At 40.0% G+C, this 25,197-nt stretch overlaps 1 protein-coding gene across 3 annotated transcripts in view; it reads left to right on the top strand.

The window, feature by feature from the left end:
- DPY19L3 (dpy-19 like C-mannosyltransferase 3) overlaps positions 1-23,884 on the top strand; it is an 82,028-nt gene extending 58,144 nt beyond the window's left edge. Inside the window, exons 13-19 of one of the 3 annotated variants that reach the window (XM_030820255.1) lie at positions 1,463-1,585; positions 1,961-2,072; positions 2,825-2,881; positions 6,758-6,840; positions 15,537-15,669; positions 18,404-18,562; positions 20,078-23,884. In XM_030820255.1, coding sequence (XP_030676115.1) covers positions 1,463-1,585; positions 1,961-2,072; positions 2,825-2,881; positions 6,758-6,840; positions 15,537-15,669; positions 18,404-18,562; positions 20,078-20,239 — 829 coding nt within the window. In that variant the 3' untranslated portion in view covers positions 20,240-23,884. The remainder of the gene's footprint in view (positions 1-1,462; positions 1,586-1,960; positions 2,073-2,824; positions 2,882-6,757; positions 6,841-15,536; positions 15,670-18,403; positions 18,563-20,077) is intronic. The other 2 variants (XM_003275049.3, XM_030820256.1) reach the window with 2 other exon arrangements.
- The last annotated feature ends 1,313 nt before the right edge of the window (positions 23,885-25,197 follow it).

Genomic DNA, 25,197 nt, shown 5'->3' with positions numbered 1-25,197 from the left:
TTCCTAGTGTAATGCAATGTGGAATAGAGCCGTCCCTTTTTCTGTGGGAATATGTTTGAAGTCCCTCAGTGGATGCCTGAAACCTCGGATGGTTTCAGACCCTCTCTATACTATGTTTTTTCCCTTACATATATCCCTGTGATAAAGTTTAATTTATAAATTAATCATGGTAAGAGATTAACAATAATAATAAAATACAACAATTACAGCAACATGCCAGCATCACTTCTCTTGCAATTTGGGGCCTTAATTATGTGAGATAAGGGCTGCTTGAACACAAACAATACAGGGACATTTAAATGTATCTTACTTTATTAGTAGTTTAGTAGCTGAATGTATTTGCTTGTCTGTCTCGAGTGGGTGGGTAGACTATACAGCGTGGAAACACAGGACCAAGGGATGATGATCTGAGTCTTAGGTGGGACAGACAAGGATGGAGAGATTTCATCATGCAACACAGAATAGCATGTAATTCAAAACTATGAATGGTTTATTTCTGGAATTTTCCATTTAATATTTTCAGATAGCAGTTTCCTCAGTAATAAACCACTGAAAGTGAATCCACAGATGAGAGGGGACTGCTGTGCATCATAACCCCGTGAAGTGTTCTTGCCAAGAAAATGAACTTGTGTCTAATAAACCTCTAGATCTAATTACAAGCTTACAAGAAGCATGAAACGTATAACCACCACTGTGAGCCACACCCGGGAGACGGGAACAGCTTCAGGACATATGTTCTGTGTTCTTCCACAAACAAATGGCCTGTTTCTTAAAAAAAGGAGATACTTTTATAGATCAAAAGATATTTAAAGATATATATTAGTGAAATGTAACATGCAGTTCTTAGATCCTGATTCAGAGAAACCTGAAAAAAGCAGTTGATGCAAACGGAAAATAGAACATGAACTGGGTATTAGATGATGTTAAGGAATTATTGTTACTTTTATTGGGTGTAATATAATTTTAATGTAGCTGTATTTGATAAAAGTCATCTTTTGGATATCAGGAGGTATTGGTAGGTTAAAAACGTGATTTTTGAGGGGTCATAAAGGAACTGAATTCCAAGTTAATGGATGTGTTTTTTGCTTTTGCTTATTTGTAAAAATTTGAAAAATACTTAGCTGGTAAAACATCTTTTAAAGATCTCTTTCAATTTCAGCGATTCCAAAAAAGTTTGGGTTTTTTTTTTTTTTTTGCATTCTCTTTTAAAGAATTGAAGCACTTTAAATTTTTACTTCAAAGCTGCTGTGAAATTTCAGTTTTTCTCATTATTAATGCATTTATATTGTTACACTTTAGCCTCATAAATTCAAAATTGATCAATGCAAATTCATTTCATCTTATGGAAATAATCAATTTCTGAACACATAAAGGCATACATTTCTTGTATCTTCTTCTTTTACAAAGATCTAACTAAAATTATGTTTCCAGCTTCAATTTTGTATGTTGCTGTTTTACTCAGTGATTCTACAAATCAACAATCCGTGGGTAAAATGGAAAAAGGCACAGTTGACCTGAAACCAGAAACTGCCTACAACTTAATACATAGCATTCTGTTTGGATTCTTGGCATTGAGTACAATGAGGTACTTTTGTCTTACCTGTTTGTTTACTTTTTATTTGACCACTCTTGATGTTACTTAGCAATATAATTTGGAAAGTGACAATCATCTTCATTAATGATCCTGGTTCCCATAAAATCATCCTTATATACTATCTTCTCTCAGTATAAAATATTCATCATCAGTTTTTACAATTAATTACAAACATGCCTCTATGTTTTACTCAAAACGTAGTCCTCAAAAGGCAGTGGAGTTAAACAACGAACCCTTTGGCAAATGGCATCTGCATAAAGTAAGATTTTGCCGTCATAGACTGTAAAGCTGCCTTTATAGGTATCTCAGAATCCAAGTTTATATACAACTAGTACTTCTGACTTGCGCCTGTGTCTGTTCTTGCAGAATGAAGTACCTCTGGACGTCACACATGTGCGTGTTCGCATCATTCGGCCTATGTAGCCCTGAAATATGGGAGTTACTTCTGAAGTCAGTCCATCTTTATAACCCAAAGAGGGTCAGTGTCATCCCTTTTTCCATCTCCTTTTATGACTTGTAGTATTTCTTTCATACCACTTCTTTTTTTGTTTTTCAGTAGCTATGAGATAAAATGTATACTGAAATTGAAGCTGAAAATACATAATTGATATATTAAGATTTTATACGGAATTATTTTAAAATAATCTTATTTTAAAAAATTACTTCTTTTTTCTCAGACTATAAGTTAGATATGTTAATTATATGGAATTTGGAAATACAAAAAAAAGCACAAAAGGGGAATTACAATTACCAATAATCCCCTTGTCCGGAATTATAACTGTTGTTATTATAATGTATTTCAGAAAGATAATCATTCATATATGTATGACAATTATTCAATAGCCTATAAATGGCAGTTTTGAATTGTTCTACTCCATAAATTCACTAGGTGGCAATATGGTAGAAGCTGCAGATATCTTACAAATGATTAGAATCCTAATATCGACTCAGTTATTCTGCATATTGGAGACGTGTGCTCCATTAAATTATATTTCTGGTATTTTTTTTTTAAGGCATATATTTACAAAGCAAAACTGTAAGGCAAAAATGTTTAAAAAAGCTGGGCACAGTGGCTCACTCCTGTAATCCTAGCTGCTCAGGAGGCTGAGACAGGAAGATCACTTGAGCCTAAGAATTCCAGGCCGGCCTAGGCAACATAGCAAGACCCTGTCTCTCAAAAAAGAAAAAGTTCAAAATACTTGTAATCTAAATAATGTCTTTCTTGTATAGATATGTATAATGCGATATTCAGTACCGATATTAATACTGCTGTATCTATGCTATAAGGTAAGACCGATTTTCTTCATTCTTGTCATTGATGTATTTAGCAGAATAATTGCTTTGATTCAATATATTTTGTGTATTATTTGGCAAATGAGTGGTTTGTGAAGGTTATAAATACCTCCTTAGCTTCTTACTGAAGGTGACATTGATAGGAAAATGGATCTTTTTCCCAAATAGTTTTAACAAGTAAAAACATGATAGCGAAAACTACTATAGCATTTAATAATTCTAATTAATTTTGGTTTAGACTCTTAATATTCAACTGATGCAAATTCTGAAAATAAGGTGTTTTCAGACCTGTTTTGAAACGAAAGTAGGAAAATTATTTTCCCATTACCTGATTTATATAGACTAAGAGATTTTTAAATATATCTTACTTTAAGCTCCATATTTTATTAGATGCTTATCTTCATAGGAGAATTAGACACATAAATAAGTAGAGCCTAAGGCTTGGCTTTTTAAAATCTGTTCTTCAGTATCAGTAGGAAGTATTTGAATTTTTCATATTCTCATTTGACTAGTTTCTGAAGCAGCATGAACTGTCCTTTAATTCAGAGAATTTCTTATCAGAGACAATGATCATTGGTCAGGTTGACTGTGGGTTTTTGTCACATCTTTGACATTGGCAGTCTTGAATCATCACTAGGGCAGATAGCACAGACTGTTTTATCCAACTGAGCTTCTGCCCTCTCTTTTTAAAAAACCTAACATATTAAGTTTATATTTTTTTCCTTTAAATTTTACTTTAAGTTAAAACGATGGATTTCAAACTCTACCATGTAGAACCCCTGATTTGGGAGGGTGGCTAAAAGCAGGGATGATGGGGCCTCCCACAGAGAGGATCAGCTAGAGCAGCTCAGCTTTGGGGTTTATTTGCTTATATTTTCATGTAGGATTTTGTGAACCGAAGGTTTCAGGCTAAAGAAAATATTGCTAAATACTATATTGTAAATATTTCAAAAAAATGTGTTGTCATGAGCCTATCAAAACATTTACCATTAGCAAAACTCTGTGCTAACTCCTAGATATTAAAAAACACACAAATAGATTTATGCCTCCCCACCTCCGGGAATTTTATTGCTCTAATGTGAATAACTGAAACTTACTAAAAACATCTAGACACTGACAATTAAGGATTAAACAGTATATGTTACTGAGGAGTCCAGTCAGTTTACCTTTACACAGTGATTCTGAGGATTAAAGCACCCTCCTCACAGAAAAGATAAAGCTCATGAATGTTTTTCTCACCACTGAAGATGTACCAAACAGTAACCATCTTTCACACTGTTTTTTAAGCTATTTGAGGACTGAGGTGTTTTGTTCGTAATAAAATTGAGGAAGGACATTGTATAAGAAGTAAACTGTCCTAGGGAGCATTGATTCTTGAAGCGTGGTCCTCAGATAAACAGCATCAGCGTCTCTTGGGATCCTGTAAACATGCACGTGTTTGGGTCCCACTCCAGACCTACCGAATCAGAAGCCTGGGAGTCCAGTACAGAAATATGCATTTAACCAGCCCCCAGTTTTAAGTAAGAACCCCCTGTTGTAGCGGTCACAGGGTTTCTCAGCAGTGGCACATTGACACTTGGGCCAGAGAATTCTTTGCCGCTGGGGGCGGGGGCGGTCCTGTGTGTAGTCTGCTCTGCGGCATCTTCACCCTCTGCCCACTCATTGAAGCACCTTCTCACCTGGCCGCAACCAAAAATGTCACCAGACATTGCCAAACGCCCTGGGGCTGGGGCTAGGGGCACAATGTCTCCCCTTACTCATCTTGAAAACCACTGCTATAGAAGAACCGGGACGGCTAAAGAAGCCGTAATCTCCAGGAAATCCTTGCAGATTTTCCCTGAATAAGGGAGTTAGTATCCTGAGGAATCCTCCAAAAGACTGTTGGCCTAGTCTCTCTTGATGCAGGACTTTAGGAGAAATCCTAATGCATTCAGCTTTCAATGTATAAAATAGTTCAGATATTTCATCTCCACAAAACTTATATAAAATCACAGAAAATTAAGATGTTATGGGTATGAGGGGTTACCCTGAAACCGAATCTGTTTTCCAACTATTCCAACTCCTATAGACTTACCTGTAAGTAATGTGAATTCATATATTTCAAAGCCTGATTTCAGTTTTACATTGCAATTGTAGTTAGGGTTTCAAAATTTCTTGTTCATACTACCAATTTTGGTGTATCTCTCTAGAGTATAAGCCTATTAAAAGGGAAAAAAGCATGTACTAGCCTGCACTCCGAAGTCAAGACTTTAGTCAAATTAGTACGTTGGTCTTGATTAACTTAATTGGATTGCTGAAATCTCTACTGCTGATTGGTAAAAATGGCAGTTAATTCAGCACTTTCATATTGTTAAAGGAGTTTGCCACAAAATTCTCACTAGCTTTTAACATTTTCAGAATTAATAACAGTAACTTTCAAACTAGAAAAATATCTAATATTCATTGAGTTCACAGATTTCAAATATGTTTATACTATAAGAATTAGACCATTTCATTAAAAAGTTGGTATTCTATTGGTTATCAAATTAATAAGGAAAAATAGATCATTGAAATATTACAAAGGCGTCATTTAATCAGTAATTTTTACTACATCTCTTCCAAAAACTAGAACCAGAAGTCCTGACACCTGATTTCCCATCACTAGCAATTTTCCTGATTCACCCACCCAGGAGACAAGATTTGAATGAGCAGTAAAAATGGCTAAAGATGAGATGACCAAAAAAACAGTGATAGGTCTCAAACACAGCCAGAGATCAATCAGGTGCTGCTTTGATTCTACTAGTGGTTCTTAAATAAAAGTATTATATTTTCTACATCAGTGGAGCATACATACATTGTCATTGGTCTTCTATGCTAATATGTGAAGCAAATTCTACCTTTGACCTTAGGATGTATATAGATATGATCAAGTCTTTTTAGTCAACTGTCATTTGATAAAAACAATTAATTTAAGATTTAGTTAATTGTTGAATTAAATGGACTTAAGATATTAGATAAGTGGGTAATTCAGAGAGTAATTTTTACATTTTGTTTAGAAAACCTTAAGTACTCAAGTTGACCAGGAGGTACCAAGTGCTATAAATATAGCCAGATGTACCAGATATTCCTGGAGAGCCCTACATTTAAATATTCTTCTCTCTCATTGTACCAGCAATTATATTAATATATGTCAAACCATTTGACCAGATTTCTAGTACAAAAATACAATCATGCTATTATGAAATGAAAAGGGGGCTGGATTTGGAGCCAGGGTCCAGGTTGTAGCTCTGCCACTTGTGACTTGGTCAAGTCAGATACCTCTCTGAGCCGCAGTTTCCACACTTCTAAATGAAAAATAAATCCCAATGGGTGATGCTGTCTGTTGCGTCATCCATGTTGTGGGTTATTGTGAGGATAAAACAATGCCGTATTCTAAAGCATTTTTGCAGCAGTAAAACGGCTCTGTCTTCTACAGGATACGTTCTACTTTTAGGGGTAAATTGCATGGTATTAGTTAATTACATATTCCTAATGGATTGTGAGCTTTCTCATGGTTGGCATTCTTGTCATGTCAAAATAATGTTTTGCTGGGTATTAACATCACATACAATAGCATTTTTATTGGAGCAAGATAAAAAGCTCATTTTTTAAAGTTGGCGATACCTCGCATCCTAATTAGCTTCAGCTGAAGATAATTTCAGAAACTTCCCAGACGCTAGTTCCCTTGTATTAGGAGGGTTGCTGCAGAGGTGAAATAGTTGTATATTCCAGTTGCCATGTTTATTTAGTTCACACATTATATGCAGTTTATCTTTTTTTCATTTAATCTTAGTGATAGTTGTGGGTATAGGGGTGGATTTTGTTTTTCTTTTGTTTTGTTTTTAATTTCAGTTCTGGCCAGGAATGATGGATGAACTCTCCGAGTTGAGAGAATTCTATGATCCAGATACAGTGGAGCTGATGAACTGGATTAAGTAAGAGGATTTTTTTTAACTTTTAAAATTTTAAGTGCCTTTTAAGAGTCACTATAGACCACATTTCGTTTTGGGGGTTTTTTGTTTGTTTCTGAATCTAGTTACGAAGAAACATTCGTCCTTACTACATTTTTCTTTAAAACTCTGTATTTGAAAATAACATCTTTCTATTTAAGAAATATTCTCTCCAGCTATATCTCATGAAGAAAGGAAAATACCCATTTGGAGAGGAAAACAGATTCAATAAATAAATTTCAAACCACTGACAGAAATAGCAATAGAAGTTTATTTATAATATCTGTTGAAACTTAAAATTTTATGTCTCTGCCAATTTTATCTTTATTATTTTCATTTTTATACCATTCTGATTTTCTACTAATGGTGACACTTGAAAGTATTATCTCTGGCCAGGCACAATGGCTCACGCCTGTAATCCCAGCACTTTGGGAGGCTGAGGTGGGCTGATCACCTGAGGTCAGGAGTTCAAGACTAGCCTGGCCAACATAATGAAACCCCGTCTGTCTCTACTAAAAATACAAAAGTTAGCCAGGCATGGTGGCAGGTGCCTCCTAGCTACTCAGGAGGCTGAGGCAGGAAAATCACTTGAACTCGGGAGGTAGAGGTTGCAGTGAGCCAAGGTCGCGCTACTACACTTCATCCTGGGTGACAGAGCAAGACTCACTCTCAAAAAAAAAAAGGAAAGAAAATATTCTTTCCTCGTTTTTTAAATTACACTGTAAACTCCAGTTAAGTAGAGGCTCATGACAGCTCAGTGCAGATTTCATGTTAACTCGTCATATTGCCAAAGCCTAGAACCAGAGAAAATTTTCGATACAAAACCTGGAACTTTCCATCTTGACTCTCATAATGCTTTAGTGTCCTATTGGCTCTTATTTCTGCCGGCACTTTGTTGTTTGGCCTCAGCATTCAGCATCAGAATGAAATTTGTGTGTTTCAAAGCTTTATTAACAAAACCTGCCTCCCACCAGCAAAAATAAACTTTTCTACCCAGAGCACCATTCCTATGCCCTGGAACACTGTATTTCCCTACTTTTAACCAGAAAGCAGCAGTGTAATTATTCACATGTGAATAGAGGCTGTGCATCACATGTGGTGCCTTCGGAAAGCATTGGCTGGATTGTCTGTGTCCCATGGCTAATGCTTACTCACCAGTACAGGTCAGCCCTGCGTGTCTGCAGAGATGGTCAGTGCTTGATAGCCGAGGCCTCCCTAGAGCAACGCATGGATCTCATAGAGATTTTTATCTAAAACATACACATGGCTTTGGTCCTAATGTCGGGCTGGGTTTGACTAGATGCAGTGAGTATAGTTTTTCACATCTTTCTAGTGCTGAGAGCACTAAGCCGTGCTTTATTTAATTTTAAATCATGCCAGACGATTACAGAGTAAATAATTCCTTCAGTATTTATTATGTACAAGGAAAGAGAGTTATTCGTGTAAAGGAAAGCTAATTACTTTTGCATTAACTATAGTCAGCTGGAAATTTATGACGTACATCTGAAGTTGAGGCTGATATTTTCTATTTTCAGAACGGTGCTGTTGAAATTAATGCTGAGGACCCCTGCTTTCTGGTAGCATGCTGAAGGTGGTGGGTCTTCCGGATCTCCTTAGATTAGCACCATAAACACCCCAGTCTTTCAGGAATTAATCATAAAGTCATTAAAAATGTATTCTAGCAGAGCCCCAGGTTATCTTTGGCAGTCTCAGACTGGATATATTTATTTGTAGTGCCTTTATTTTTATGCTTTTCCCCACAGAAAATTAAAATAACATTTCTGGCTCTGAAAAACTATGGATGAGAGATGATTCCAGGTGTAAAGAAGAGAATACAAGTGTCCTATTTCCCTCGTTTGGGAGGTGATGTTCACTCCTCAGACCCTCCTTTTGCTAACAGCTCCTCTCCCTGTACTGCTTTTGTAGTAGACATACTCTTTTGGCTTTTTTTTTTTTTTTTTTTTTTTTATTCTCAGCAACTGAAGGATTTGCCTTGTTCCAAAAAATTTTTTCTATTGTGATCTAGTCTCAGCTTTTTCCCCTAAGGTTCTTCAAATCTAAATAATGTTTTTGTAAAACTAGTTGCTTGGCATGTTTGCAAAATAAGCGTAAGTGGTGATGAATGTATGCCAAAATAAAGTCTGTGTAGACATCAGATATGTTTGTTTAAATCAACACTCAAATCCACACTGGCCTGTAGGTGTGGATTCCAAACGCAAGTGACTGCCTTAATATTCTTTTAATCTGCCCTGATTTCTTCTGTTTTTGAAACATAAAATATGACCTTCAAGTTTCACCTCACTGCTTTGATTAGTCACACGGTATCCATATTATTAGCAAGTATGAGTTGTGCTGGAGAAAAGGCTGTGGCTTAAGGACTCTTTCAGACGCATGGGCTGTGTCTGAAAGAGTCCCAAGACGCCTCGCAGAGAACCAGCACTGTCCTTGAGGGCTGCCTCTGTCCTCCCTAGCCTGTCTTCCTCTCTGCCCTGTTCCCAAACAGTCAAAGCAGACACACTCAAATGTCTGTCTTCTGCCCATGCAGTCATCACGGCATCTATTGGACAGGGGCACAGCCTCCATTAGGGGAGGGATGGCTGTCCTTGGGATGAATCACAACTAGAGAAATAGTGGCCTGTGGAAACCCTGGGGACACCTCAAGTGACCCTCCATTTTGGCACAGGGCACCCCTTACATGAAGTGTTAAAAAGAAGCTTATCCGTCCTCTTCATCACTCACACACCTGGAAGTGTCCCGCCCCGTGTCCTTGCTGCTGGAGTAAGCCACACTCCACACGAAGCATCACGTTGTGCTCCTGGACACGGCTTCCGCTCGGAGATTCAGGCTTTCCAAGTATTGTCAGAGGGCTTCTCTGCTTTGAGGGTAAATTGAAAGATGTGGTTGCCTCAGTGGGAGTTGGTTCTTTTCTTTTTTATGGGCTGAAGAGATATCCTCAAGGGAAAATAAAGGGCATTACTTGAGGGTGACACTTAACATGAGAAGGGTCATACCCAAGGGATTGGATTCCTGTGAAGACTCTTAAAGCCTTAACTAATTTATAAAGTTATTTCACATCTGAAGTTGTGCACTTATTAATATAGTTCAGCAGATGTTCATCGAGCCCCAGCTGTGTATGGGCACCGTGTGAAGTTTGTGGATGCAGGTGGTGCTCCACTGCAGCTGCTTTTCACTGGAGTAACCACTGGGCCTCGCCTCAGCACAGTTGCCCTCATTCTTTTCTCCCGAATTCTCACCCTCAACTCCATTTTAAGTACTTCAGTGGCTTAGCAAGTTCAGTGGGAAAGTTTTTTTTAGAATTCTAATTTTTAGTAATAGAAAATGTTTTATGCTTTCCTATCTTTAGCTCCTAAAAGGAGTAGAGATTGAAGTTTCAGTATGAAACCAACAGTGTTTAGGGATTAAGCTGCTCTTTTTTACAAGGACAGTGTGACATTTGACATGTTGTTAAAGTCAGGGCCCCAGGCTGCGGTAGCCCCAGCTGCCTTCCCTAAGAGCTGGGAGGCATGTCCAGCCTTCCACACCCCAGCCTTTGTGCATTCACCTACCTGCTGCTCTCCACGCTACACCGATGCATTGCATGCCTTGTTTTCAAGCAGATTTAAATGCATATATTCATATTTACCCTTCTTTGCTGATAAGGTTTCCTGGATACAAAGATTAAAAACTTGAATTTTTTTTTTTTTTTTTTTGCCTTCTGGTATCTCTTTCAGCAAAAGTCAGGCGGTAGTTTTAAAGGTTTTCTGTGTGATTAGAAAGCACGTGTACCTCAGCAAGGCTGAATGCAACCACAATCTGTGGTTTCTACCTTGTTCCTTTGTGTCCTTGAATTTCATTTTTCGTTCCTGAAAATTTTCTTCTGACATTTTGCAAATAAGATAGGCAGATCTATAGATTTGCATATTTTGAGGGATGACATTTTAGCTACTTCGCTTTAGGAGATTTTCACTGGAAATAGTCTCTTTCCAGTAATGAAACCTGTGTGTGCGGTATTTTCTCAATGGGTCTGAAAAAATGGACAAACTTTCTTTCACATTTAACCAAAGCAGAAAGTTAGTGTATATTTTAAATATGATGTTGGCTAAGTTCAGACCTTAAATGCCTATAAGCCTCTTTTCTATTTAATGAATCATTTTGTAGTATTTGCATAATTCTATAAATTTTTGAAGTGTAGATAAAGCAAATGTTCACACATTATATTATAATGCTCAGTTTCCCCATTAGTTCAACAGCAATTAACTTGTTGAAGCTTAGAGCTTCAAAAATAAATGAGATTATTTGTTCAAAATGCCATCAGGTCTTCCTGGAATGACATTTAAATTATATAATGTAAATCCATTTGACCTGTGAGTCTTTGTCATTATTTAGTGACATTTCTTACAGAACAAATTGTGTGCAGGTTGGGCAGCCTGCTATGGAGCTTGGCAGAGAGCTATAAAAACAAATTATCCTTTCATTTTATACATCATTTGTTCAAACATTTGTAAAAATTGCTTTGTTTTTCTATAATAGAGAAATGTCATTCAATGGTTAAAAGCACATTAGCTATTTTAGATACAGACCACAGACTGTATCAGGCAAGAGTGTCTGTGAAGGAAGAGCACCCGACATTATGTCCATCACTGTGCATGTTTTCAGCTAAGGACAACGGATGCCTTCTCCCTTTGCCTGCTAAATTTACCACAAAATAGAAAGGACAGTGAATATAAGTATCTTTTTAAGTTTAGACATATGTGATTGTTTGTTTCTCATTTTGTTCCACTTTGCTTGTAGCTTTTCCTTTGGCATTTGCCTTACGGGTAGAGTGAAGTATTGGAAGTAGCAGTGATATTTCCCAGGTTTACCATGGAGCTGGCGTATGAGACAAGGCCACATGGCATGGAGGGAAGAAGCATCATCCCTACTGTCCTCAGAAGTCAGTCATTTTCAAATAAGTGTTATTTTTGGTTTTATTTTATTTTATTTACTTTTTGAGATGGAATCTCTGTTGCCCAGGCTGTAGTGCAGTGGCGTGATCTCAGCTCACTGCAACCTTCACCTCACGGGTTCAAGCGATTCTCCTGCCTCAGCCTCCCAGGTAGCTGGGACTACAGGCAGGCACCACCACACCTGGCTAATTTGTGTATCTTTGGTAGAGATGGGGTTTCACCGTGTTGGCCAGGCTAGTCTCGAACTCCTGACCTCAAGCAATCTACCCACCTCAGCCTCCCAAAGTGTTGAGATTATAGGCGTGAGCCACTGCACCCAGCCCAGAAGTATTATTTTTTAATTCATCTTATAGGCATGAGGATATGTGTATTTTAGTGCTTTAAAATAAAGCCAAGTCCTCAGTGAAAGAGTATGTTAACAATCCAGATGATTGTGGCACTAACACATTAAACAGATTACACTTCTTTTAAACTTTCTTTTTGCTAATAAGGCCAGACATTAAGACAGTCACAACTTAATGAGCTTTATTCCATTTTTTCTTTCATTCCCCTGAGCAGCCATGTGTCACTCACTCTGCTGGCGATGGCCCTGCTGTTGCCTTGGGGCTGCACCTGCTGGGGGCTGGGGGTGGGAGCCACTCAAGAGCTCTTAGAACCTGCTGGGGAGAGAGCATCTTCAGTGACTGCTGTTTCATTTCCAGCTTAGCTGAAGGCTTGCAGTAAGCATTAGTAAATATGTGATAGACTAGGCTCACTACAGCACTGGGTTATTTTGAAGTGTTTGTCTGTAATGGGAGCTGTTAAGTAAGCCTTTTTCTTTTTTTTTTAGTTGGAGTTTTGCTCTGTTGCCCAGGCTGGAGTGCAGTGGCACTATCTTGGCTCACTGCAACTTATGCCTCCCGGGTTCAAGTTATTCTCCCTCCTCAGCCTCCTGAGTAGCTGGCATTACAGGCACCCACCACCACGCCCGGCTAAGTTTTGTATTTTTAGTAGAGACAGGTTTCACCATATTAGCCAGGCTGGTCTCAGGCTCCTGACCTCAAGTGATCTCCCCACCTGGCCTCCCAAAGTGCTGGGATTACAGACATGAGCCACCACACCTGGTCTAACTAAGCTTCTTGAAGACAGGTTGTCATACCGTGTTTGCCAGCCCAGCACATAGTAGACCCTCAGCAATATTTTTTGAATAAAGAAAGAACGTTATAACTCCCTAGAGGGCAGTTTAGGACTTTGGGCATTTAAGCCTTTATGAACTCTGTAATTCATCAAGGGCTATGATTATAGTCCAGGAGGCAGGCTGAAACCCTGGTCATTAGCTGTGGCTGGATAACAAGGCCTGTCATCTCTGCTGTAATTATAAAATACATGCTACATATAGCTTTGTGCATCATCTTGGTGCTGAAGCTGCACAGAGATTCCTATTATACATTCAAAACGGTGATGGTGAGACAGTCTTGTGATTGGAATGGATGTTGGAAGCTCAGCTGCCGGGTTTGTCTTTTGTGTAGAAGGCCAGCTTGGCACTGTTCAGGCAGTGAGACTACAAACCAGGATTATTCGCCCCTGATAGCTCTCGCCTCCACCTCCTGCTCTGCCAGGCGTGGAAACCAGGCTCATCATGTTCTCTCTGCATCCTAAATCTGTCTAGTTCAGAGGACCAAAGACAGCCACTTTTTGGCATGGATGTGTCAAGTTATCGTATCGTTGATTGCTGTGGAATGGCTCATGCCAGTTGAGAGTATTTAAAGGAAAGAAGCCTGGCTTGGAAAAATGGTGGCACTTTAAAAAATTAATATTTGTTCGTACTTGTTTCCTTTAGCAATTACACTCTAGGTGAGGGTAGCACAGTACACAAGGCCCAGAGTGTTTAGTAAGTGTCAGTTGAATTAAACTGAATTTCAGTGAAACCTTTCACTAAGGAATTCTGTGCACCTTCGCGTTTTCATTGAAACCCTCTTAATCCTCTGACCATGTGGGACAGAATGTGAGAGAGTCCCTGTAAATTGTTTGTACGGGGGACAGAGCTAACATCTATTTGTTCTTGTTCCTGGGTCTGTCAGAATGACAAGCTCTCAAGTGCAGCCAAGTTCATGTGAAACTTTTTTCCTGTTGGAATCTGCATTCTAGACTCTGGCATGCGAGAGGGGATGCATATTATGTGTCATTATGTATGCTCATTGTCATTCCAGCCACTTTTTTTCCTCACTTAAGAACGCTTATTGGAATGCAAGTGAATGAGAGTGTCATTGTTAGAAAGAAAATCTTGAATTTTTCAAAAGTAAACTATTTGTAAATGTCACAACTTGAATTGTGGGATGTCTTGCTTGTAGACATCCAAGGCCTCTGTTGGATGGCGTTCACACTGGAGTCTTAGCGCTGAGTTGGAATAAATAAAACATCCTGGTGGGATGTATGAATGTGATGAGGCTTCTCTTAGAAACCGCAGCACCAGAGCTAGTTGCGTGCCCTGCTCCAAAACCATGGAGAACAGCCTGCCGTGGCTTTTTCTGCAGAGGATGTTGAATTTTAATGATTTTAAATAAACTCCTCACAACCATCTTCCTCATTTTAGTTCAGTCCAGCAGGCACAGACTCCTCTCAACACAAGAAGGATAAATGCAACCTGCAGTGTCCTCAGTGGGCCTCTGTGGGAAATTCTGCACTCAGGAGAATCCCTAGAAGAGAGCCCTTAGGGCCTCCTGAGAAATTAACTCCTTGACCGCTTACAAGTGACTGTCACTCACGTTTCCAAAAAAAAAAAAAAGGAAAGGAATTAAATCAGCTACTATGATTCCTTTTTTCCAGGGAGGAAAAAGGAAAAATGCTTTTCCTATATTCTGGGAGTCTTTTCTTGGTCCTAGTCCCTGCCCCTCACACCCCTGGGAGACAGAGAATCGTAGCATGGTGGGAACTGGAAAGTGAGTTTGTGCCTTAATACTAGAGTGCCCTGTGTTCCTTGAACTGTATATAGTTTCTCATAATCAGGACCAAAGGTATGTGTAAAATAATTGCGTTTTCACATCAGAAGTATTTGTGTATCCCCCATATTGAGTAATAAGATATTGGCTATTTCAGAATCTTGTTTCCATGTTTTTTTGTTGTTGTTGTTGTTAATTCTGTTTTTATTCATGGTGGTATCTGTGATTTTTTTTCCTTATTGCTTTTTTAAGCAAAAACCCTTGGAACTGACTCATGATCACCTGCAGTTTCTGGCTTGATGATTTGTTACATGTTGCTCTAGGTAGCCCTTTTGTTAAGTTCAATACGCAAAGCAGTGGCAATCTTTTAGGTTATTTTTGTTAGACTCTGCCCCTCTGGAACAATAGCAGGAGAGGATTGTGGGTCTTGGCCTAGAAGCCTGGACTCAAGAGCTACACTGCCTGCCTTCTAAGACAATTCCTTATAAAAGTAAACCTAGCAAAACAGTAAGAAGTTTCCCCACTGTTATTCTGGTGAACAGTCAAAAACATACAAAACATTGTTGTAAAAAATATGGGGCTGGTGCAAAAGTAATTGAGGTTTTTGCCATTGAAAGTAATGGCAAAAACCGCAATTACTTTTGCACTCAATAGTTTGAGTGCAAATCAAAACCGAAGCAAACTCCCCTTTTTTTTCCCTGACTCGTAACACTTGGTAACATAGCTGGATTCTTCTGAAAGAGTTTAATATTGTCTTCTTTGTTGTCTTTAAGGACCTCTTAACAGTGGGGTTAATTCAGAATCTAAAATCTTTCAGCTCTAACACTCCAAGAAAAGCTGTGTTTGCGGGAAGCATGCAGTTGCTGGCCGGAGTCAAGCTGTGCACAGGAAGGACCCTAACCAACCACCCGCACTACGAAGACAGCAGCCTGAGAGAGCGGACCAGAGCGGTGAGGCTCCCCAGTGCCTCCCCTCGCTTCTTGTGGGCCAGCTATGGGCTGCGGGTCCCTATGTGTGGTAAAGATGGGGCTGAATGCTGCACCCTCCAGCATTAGGTTAGGAGGGTGTATTAGTCTGTTTTCACGCTACTGATAAAGGCATACCCGACACTGGGCAATTTACAGAAGAAAGAGAGGTTTAATGGACTTACAGTGCCACATGGCTGGGGAGGCCTCACAATCATGGCAGAAAGCAAGGAAGAGCAAGTCATGTCATACATGGATGGCAGCAAGCAAAAAGAGAGCTTGTGCAGGGAAACTCCCCATTACAAAACCATCAGATCTCATGAGATGTATTCACTACCAGGAGAACAGCATGGGAAAGACTTGCCCCCGTGATTCAGTTACCTCCCACCCGGTCCCTACCACAACACGTGGGAATTCAAGATGTGATTTGGGTGGGGACACAGCCAAACCATATCAGAGGGGAAATCAGAACGTAAGTGCACAGGGCTGGCATCTCCTGGTTCAGGACCTCTGCCTGCCCATCCAGTAAGGATGTGCCGTTAGGCCACAGGTCCTCCCCAGGTCAGGACCTCTGCCTGCCCATGTCCACTAAGGACGTGACGTTAGGCCACAGGTCCTCCCCAGGGAAGAACCGAGAAGACACATGCCTTGAGACGTGCAGAAGAGCACGTTTGGGAGCAAAGCTTTTGGATTAGGGAGGGGAAGGAAAAGGAGTTGAGGCATACTGGTCACATTTCTTATGGACCATTCTGAAGTCTGGGGTTTTTGTTTTTTAATAGATAATAATACAGTCTCATAGTTCAAAATTCAGAACATACAAAAGGAAATATGGTGAAAAGTGCCTCTCCCATTATTGCAGTTCTTAGTTCCCCTCCTAGGAGGCAGATAATGTTAGCAGTTTCCTGTGTTTCCTTCCACAGGTATTTCATACATATACAAATATTGGGGGGAGGGTGGTGCTCATTTCTCCATTTTTACAAAAGAAGCGGCATTCTACATTCTGCTTCTTCGGCACTTAATGTGTTTTGGAAAACATTCTGTATTCAGTATATTAACAGCTTCCTTCTTATTTTTAAAGCTGCTTAATATTTTACATGGATGTGGCATATTTTATTTAGCCATTTCTGCTGTTTCCCTGTCTTTTGTGATTATATGAACAATGCTGCAGATAAACTTGTCTGCACATCACTCTTTCCAGGCACGGTGTCTGTCTGTACAGCAGATTTCTTGGATGGGGAAGTGCTGGGTCAGGGTTGTTGGCATCTGTAATGTAAATCGAGAGAGGTTATCAAGTCCTCTGTCTACAGGTTGTATCTGTTTACATTCAAGTCAGCAGTGCAGGAAGGTGCCTGTGTCCCTTCGTCCTCACCAATCAGGTTTCAAACTCATAAATGTTTCCTAATGTCACTTTTTTCATGTTGGCGGTTAAAAAGTTGTTGAAAAAGTCTTGTTTTGAGGTGAGATTTGACTAGCCTAAAAGCAGATGATTTTTACTAATCTCCTGTCTTGTATAAGAATCATTTGAATTTAGACTTCTGCTAAAATAGGAATTTTTTGATGGGCTCAGGTGTTCCAGATAGTTCCAAATTAACTAGGAGGATGCAGGAAAGGGGCTCCCTGGCTTTGCAGGCATCAGGTTCATCAGGGGTGGCCTCTACTGCTTGGACTGGAGACTGCAGAAAAGACAGGTCAAGTGCACAGAGCATCCTGGGCATCTCCTTTCCTGTCTCAGTACTAGGGTTAGGCCCCACACACTGACATCCTGAAGGCCCTGCGGCTCTTCATCATGACCCTGGAATCCTTGGAATGCCTTCAGCCCGAGACCTTGTGCTGGACTGTAGGAAGACACAGTTGTCACAGTAACAGCATCCTACCTCCCTACCATTTCACCCATCCATGTGGACACATCAAGTTAGACCCTCAAGCCCAAATCAGAAATCTAGCACTCGAAATCAGGGCGCAACAAAGGAGGCAGTACCTCTCTTCATGAACCCCTACATTCAGTACCTCACACAGCCTGTTTGCATGCCAGCCCCAGAATCTGGGATGCTCAGTTTGCATCCATCCACTGAGGGTGTGTGGCACTGGTATGAACGTGAAGGGGGCCTCCTGTGGCGTTGCCCATGGTGTGCTGCAAGTGGCTCTCACCCCTAGGATGGACGAAAGGGAGAGGAGCAGTGGGGTCTCTCAGTTAGCTGAGATGCGGCGTAGCAGGTAAAGCAGCCAATGCTGCCCCAGCCTAGGAGCAGAGACCCTACAGGGATCCTTCTCCCCACCTACCAGTTTCAGAAGCTGGGGCTCTGCCTAATTGGGATGTGTGTCCCTCAGACTGTCCCATCAGCCAGTTTAGTCTGGGGGTCCCCTTTTTAAAGGTAGAGACTGTGTCTTATTTACTCAGCCCTGTCATTTACCTTGGGACAGCAGTCTTAGAATTGGTGCCTACTGATGAATATAGTCCTGTCTTGAAGTAATACATTCTGAATCCAGATGTGTTCTTCCTAGCTCACTGTCTTCCCAAGGCCAAGAACTCACAGCGTTCTGGGAACTTCCACGCACACGCTCCAGGCCTACAAATGAACGAGTGCAGCGTGGCCTGGGCTGGAGAGAGCACCTTGGGTGTTAGGTCTTAGACTCAGCCCTGTGGAAGGTTACATCACATAGTTAACTCCCTGGCAGTCAAGTAGCATTTGCCACATTGCATTTTTATCTCTTTTTGAAGGTTTATCAGATATATGCCAAGAGGGCGCCAGAGGAAGTGCATGCCCTTCTAAGGTCCTTCGGCACCGACTACGTAATCCTGGAAGACAGCATCTGCTACGAGCGGAGGCACCGCCGGGGCTGCCGACTCCGGGACCTGCTGGACATCGCCAACGGCCACGTGAGCATGCTGCCTCTCCCTGTGTGGGGGTCTCCTGGAGGAGCGGGACTCTGATTTGAATCCTAAGAATGTGAATCTTTATCCTTTATGTCTAGTTGAATTACGCTACGAATCAAGTATTTGCTTTTTCTCTTGCTTCCTACAGAACCCCTCTCTTGGCACTTTAGTGACTGCCACCGGGGCTGGGCAAGGGAGAGGTGAGAGGGGAGCCCTGGGTCCCCAGTGTCACACCAAACAGAGCAGCTCTGCCTTCAGCTCATTTGTATGATGGGGCTCTGCATAAAATGTATCTGTTAAGGATTTTGCTGCTATAAACAAAACCTCAGCCTTTAAACCCACTGCTCCAACGCTTCGTATTGGCTAGCTGCTGCATGGCAGGGATGGTGGGGCCCTCCTGCCCTCCGGTCTAGGTGGTGGATTCCCCCTACCCCTTTTGCCCTCTTCCACTGAGTGTCCTGTGTCCACTGGTGCATTTCCACAGGCCAGCTTTCAGAGGCTAAGTTGCACTCCAGAGCAGAAAAGCAGCAAGCTGCTTCTCCCTTCTCCCTTCTGAGGAAAGTGTTCTTGGAGCTATGCCAGGTCTCAGTAGAGCAAACAGATTTTCACCCTTTAGAGGTGTGATGTGTGCTGTAATTAATGGTATAAAAGCCAATAAATATTTGTAAACAAGTTGGACAAAGTGACAAACCTAGCCTAAATTTGAAAAAAAAAAAAAATCTTGACTTTACAGAATTTGAGATTCAGATTTTTGCCCAAGGAGAATCATAGTTCATAATTGTCTTGAGTTCAGAGGTGGTACAGACCAGAGACATCCATTTAAATTTTGATTTGAGTGTGATTTTTTCAGTTATTTATTTATTTATTTATTTTTGGAGACAGGGTCTCACTCTGTCACTCAGACTGGAATGCAGTGGCGTGATCTTGGCTTACTGCAGCCTCAACCTTCCAGGCTTAAGTGATCCTCCCACTTCAGCCTCCCAAGTAGCTGGGACCACAGGCATACATCACCATACCCAGCTAATTTTGTTTATTTTTTGTAAAGATGGGGTCTGGCTGTGTTGCCCAGGTGAGTCTCAGACTCCTGATCCAAGGAATCCTCCTGCCTCAGCCTCCCAAAGTGCTGGGATTTCAGGCATGAGCCACCACGCCTGGCCTAAATGTGACTTTTTCTGATGAGTTAGAGAGCTTTCTCTGATCACAGTAGTTCTCTGTATTTCGTTTCTATGAGAGAGACAGTATCGTATGTTCCTAAGAGCAAGCAGACCTGAGTTCTAGTTCTGGCTTTCCCATTAATGGGATCATCGTGTGACGCTGCACTCTCCTTCTCAGCCTTGGTCTGCACTTCTGAAGGGAGAAAAGGATGGCCCTGATGATCTCCAAGTGCCCATGGACATTGAAATAATATAATTTAATTTCACTCACATACCATTCTTAAACCCAATACCCATTCCTTCTACTGTCTTTTGTAAATAGGATTTTCCCCCCAAATTGTATTTGGGTTTGTTTTGGTTTTAGATGATGGATGGCCCAGGAGAGAATGATCCTGATTTGAAACCTGCAGACCACCCTCGCTTCTGTGAAGAGATCAAAAGAAACCTGCCTCCCTACGTGGCCCACTTCACCAGAGTGTTCCAGAACAAAACCTTCCATGTTTACAAGTTGTCCAGAAACAAGTAGTGCAGATTTCTGCCCAGTGTCTATTTTTGATACGGAGAAACTGCATCATGATGAAACTCAGTAGATGACGTTTCCTATGTAAGTAGGTAGCCCAAACCTTCAAGCTGTGATATGAGTAAGTTCTACAGATGTTTACACAAGTGTTGCCAGCTTTGAAAGCATCTTCTACAAGCAGAAGTCTTTTTCGTTGTGTGTCTATCTTTCTCGTTAATGTTCTTTAGCCTAAATGTTGACAACTTTCTAAGAGTGACCTAGAATTATGTTGTTGGAAAGAATGACGTGTGTTCCATGGATACCTGGATAGGCACATAACATGTTGGAAGATGAGCACCTGCTCAGGATTTGAAATACTTTTAATTTTCAGGTGACTTAAGACAGCTATAATTGAATCAACTAGAGATGATGATCGGCTTATTTAATATAATTTCACTGGTGAAGACTAATTGGTAGCTTTTTAAAAAGCTCTTTAGTGTCCTGTTTTACCTTAAAATGTTATAATATTTTCCAGTTGTCATGCTTTTAACATTAACAAAAAAAATCATGTTAAGGCTTTGTATCAAACATTTTGTTACACTGTCTGAAATGTAATGTGGAGTACTTCAGCAGTATGTGTCATGTATTGTGTGTGTCTGTGTGTGTGTGCATGTGCACACATGTGTTTTAATGCTGGGCACAGAAAAGTGTTACAAGTTCCATATTGTAAGTCCTTAAAGGGGCAGAAATATATGTAGCCAAGTAGAATTTATTACATTTTAGTGTTATTATTTTAAAACCTACTGATACTCTTCAACCTCTCCTGCAGTAATAGTTTTGCTTTATTTCTTACTCATTTCAATTTATTGGGTTTGCAAAATTTTGTAAACTTTTTGTGTTTTTAGCCTTTGTATTTTTTACAGCCTAGAATCTTGCAAAGTCTGAATATTTTTTAAATGTTCTATCTTAACTAGTTCACTAATACAGTATTTTTAGCAGACAGCATTTTCATACCAAGTTTGACTTGTGGTCTCCAATCTTCCTGGGAAGGCCCTGGTAGTGTAATTCTTTTCCTTATTAAAAGGTAACCAAGTGCCTCTAAGTCATGCTTACTTATAAACAACAAAGAAGAGTATATGTACCTGCTCAAAATTTTTTTGATAATTGCTTGTATAATTAATTTCTAATGATGAGGACGTAAAAGTTGCTAGTAAGAACATAGTATGCATTTAATTAAATCAAGATGGCTAATGGAATTAACTTTCTCCCCTGTTCTTGCCAGGTGGAAATGATTTAAGCATTTCTCCTTGCAGTTGTATTGAAGTAAATTACCATAGGCATCAAGATGGCTGCATCACATTTTCAAATGATTTTATATTCAGTTGCTACTTATAAAGCAGCATTCAAAAAGTCTTTTACACTGTCATGTTGGACACAGCAGACTCAGCTTTTATCAAAACTTATTTAAATAAAAAATTGACAGTAGCTGGGTTATTAAATTATGCAACCAGAACTCCTGAATTATACCTTTTCTGTATCCCTTAATAAGATTGGAGACCACTGCAGTTTAGGATAATACAATAATAAAACGTTTTAATCAGTACTAAAACTTTAATTAAGCTAATAATGATGCATGCCTGTTGTAGCTGACAGCATGGGTCAGTACATCCTTCAGCGAGTGCCTTACTCTAATTGAAACCAAGCACACGTAAGGTACAATATGTTAGACTCTGTGATTTTTGTTTTCAAAATCCTCTGTTAACGGCTATATTTAAATTTATTTTAAATATTCCTGTATGTATTCATCTAAGCATTTGGGCATTTGGAGTCTTAATATACAAGAAACATGTACTTAAATTTTTATGCTTATCACCGCAATGATGGCAAACAGTGATTTTTTTTTCATAGTTTAGGTGTCATTGTTGCCAGCACCTTTAGTGCTCAGTCTTCAGTGAAAAATATAAAGTGCCAAAAAAATCTTGCAAAACAGAATCCATACTTAACACTCTTTCCAAGACACTGTGACCATGTACAGTAGTTTTTATTTCCTGATGACCAAATCTCTCAATGAATCATGTTATTAATAAATATTTTTAGCACTCATCAGTATTCTCCAATGTGACCTTCTCATTGGAGTACACAGAAGGAAAGCAAAGAAGAGCATCTGACTTCTGGCTCTGGCTTACAGCCTCTCCACCAGGCCGAAGCAAGAGACCCGCAGCGGCACTCCCCGCCACTCAGACCTGGGTGGTGATAGCCTCAAAGAATGGCTCTGTTTTCTATTGACAGAAAACCCACTTGATTTTGCTTCTGAGTTAGTAGTCAGAAGACCCTCTAAGTACAATAGAAGTGCTCTTAACGGACTCTGTCTATGTGACTCCCAGGCCCCGGAGTCTCCATCTCTCTCGTAAGCCACCTGCCCCGGCACAGCTGGAGGCTGTTCTCGGGTGTTCTCAGTGCTCCGGCTCCCTCCCTTGAGTTGTGCACCCGTCCCAAACCACTCCGTGCAAGTTCTGCTTCCTCTTGTAAGTACACAACTCAGTTAAGTATTTACATACACACGGAAAATACGGGTGTGAAAAGAAAGAACTTTCTGCAAAAATCAAGTTGAATACTTTGGTAAAAACTGATAAAGGCTGAGTTGCCAATAAAAGTTGCTTTTACATTAGGTGTGACTGGGAAAATTATAAGATGTTGGGGGAAAATACACAAATCAAGAAAATTTCTGAGCATAGATTGCTTCATAGATTTATTTAAGTACTCATCCCACCTTTAAAAACTCTAAACTGAGAAGAAGGGACCCAAATCATGTTATTGGTGTGATTTATGTGAGAAGTAGAACTGTAGTCATTGGACCCTTAGGCAAAGGAAAATCCGTGTCTTTATATCAGAAGATCGGCAAACGAATGTACAGTCACACAGTTTAGGTTATGATTCCCTACTTTAACCTACCTACTTTATTAAATGACCAACTACTGATACTGATCACAATAGTTATTAGAGATTCTAATTTAGTTGGAAGGTTCTAATCACTTTTATTACAGGCATTTGAAAAATAGGGATTGTTTTCAAATATATTAGCCAGGAGCATAGTTAGATGTTACCCAGGCCATTTATCATCCTGTTAATGATGATTTTCCCGACGCTTGTGAGATCAGTGTGACAGGAGTGTGTGCGTGTGTGTGCGTTTGTGTGAGTGTGTGGTTTTGGTTGGGTGCTGCCAGGTGGCAAAGGCATATATAAATACATCGTCCGATCTGCATCTTTATTTCACAATTAACTAAAAGTAAAAATGTCTATTCTGATTCCATACTGATTTTGTCTAAGATGTAAAAATTTGAGTTCATCTTTAGCGTAAACCTACCTGACTAACATACAAAATATTTGGTTTTTAAAATTTAACTCAAATCTCAGAATCAATAAAGTGTTCTCAGATCCTGTATCTTGGTTAATATGTTCCCAAATACTTTAAACATGGCAACCTTTTGGCCTAAGAGAGTGTTTGTCTGTTCATGGAAAAAAGCTTTCGAGATGAGAGAGTGTTTTACTTTCTTGTGGCAATTGATTTTCTGTTTTAACACCCTTTGGGTAAAATCTTACAAAGAGCTTTTATAATTTGTTTTACTGAATTGTATGGAGATTGTATACTAAGTAAAGCTCTTTTAAATTGCATAAGATGAGTGTCTTGCATTTCTTTGAAGGTCAAAGCCCAAGGAACCTGCTTGTTGAAGTGCGTTAAATATTTGCTAAATAGAGTAAATCACTAAAGGTGGGTGTGTCTACTAAAAATACAAAAAATTATCCGGGCATGGTGGCGGGCGCCTGTAGTCCCAGCTACTCAGGAGGCTGAGGCAGAAGAATGGCGTGAACCCGGGAGGCGGAGCTTGCAGTGAGCCGAGATCTCGCCACTGCACTCCAGCCTGTGTGACAGAGTGAGACTCTGTCTTTAGAAAAAAAAAAAAAAAAGTTTTTCACCTGGATTAAGTCAGACCCACCCAATACAATCTCCATTTTTGTTAGCTCAATTCTAATTGTTAGCTTAATTGTAATTGTTATTGTTGAGGGTGTTTATTTTTTCGAATGGATTTTGGTTTAACAGCTGCTTATTTGTTTCACTTGAATTCCAAGGTTATAGTTGAGATTTATAAAGAGAAGACTACTATCAGCAGAATTTATCCTTGAAGAGATAAATGCTATTTGTTTTGACCTCAAGAACAGTTTCTACTTGATTAAATTCTGAGTCTTTAGTAATTCAGGAAGATGGGTGGTAGTGCACCTGCTTGGTTAGAGTGTATAGATAACAAATGTGTTGGACTGTTATGTTCAAAGCAGAAGTTGAAATTTCAAGCAGAAATGGTCAGAAAGACAAAATGGAAAAAAAAACTGGCAGTGAGGTCTCAAATATTCTGTACTGACAGGTGGTCCCTAGCAAAATAAGAATAATAATATAGATAAGCAAAAGATGTGGGATATGAATGAACTGAATTGCCAATTGAAGTCTGCACTGAAGGAGCTTGTGGACATCACAGCCCATGTTTCTACTGTACACTTCATACTAACACGCCGCAAACTTGTACATGAGACCCATGAGGGGGTATGGAGAGATAACTGCAGTTAAAGTCCTGTGCAAGGACTTTCCAGACCTCCCCCTTAGTTCCACCAATCTGCTAATCCCAGAACCCAGCCACTAAACCTTTTCTAATAAAAGTACGGCCTAAAAGCCCGCACAGAATCAGATTTGAGCTGAATGCCTGTCTCCTTGTTGGTCGACCCATAACAGAAAGCTTTTCTTTACTCAGAAATAATAGTGTCATCGTATTGGCTTCTAGCGCATGGAGCAGCCAGCCCTTCTGCTCAGTAATACCTTCCTTGCCCACATCCTCTTATTAGAGAGCTGGCTGAGACCACATTCATGACCCCTGCCCACAGCCAGCTGCCCATGGCTGTCTTACCCAGGGTGAACCATCATTCTTCTCTGTGTATTT

Source organism: Nomascus leucogenys, chromosome 10 (genome assembly GCF_006542625.1).
Source record: "Nomascus leucogenys isolate Asia chromosome 10, Asia_NLE_v1, whole genome shotgun sequence".
Classification (NCBI taxonomy): Eukaryota; Metazoa; Chordata; class Mammalia; order Primates; family Hylobatidae; genus Nomascus; species Nomascus leucogenys.
The sequence above is the reverse complement of the archived record's forward strand: the minus strand, read 5'-3'. Positions and strand labels throughout refer to the sequence as shown.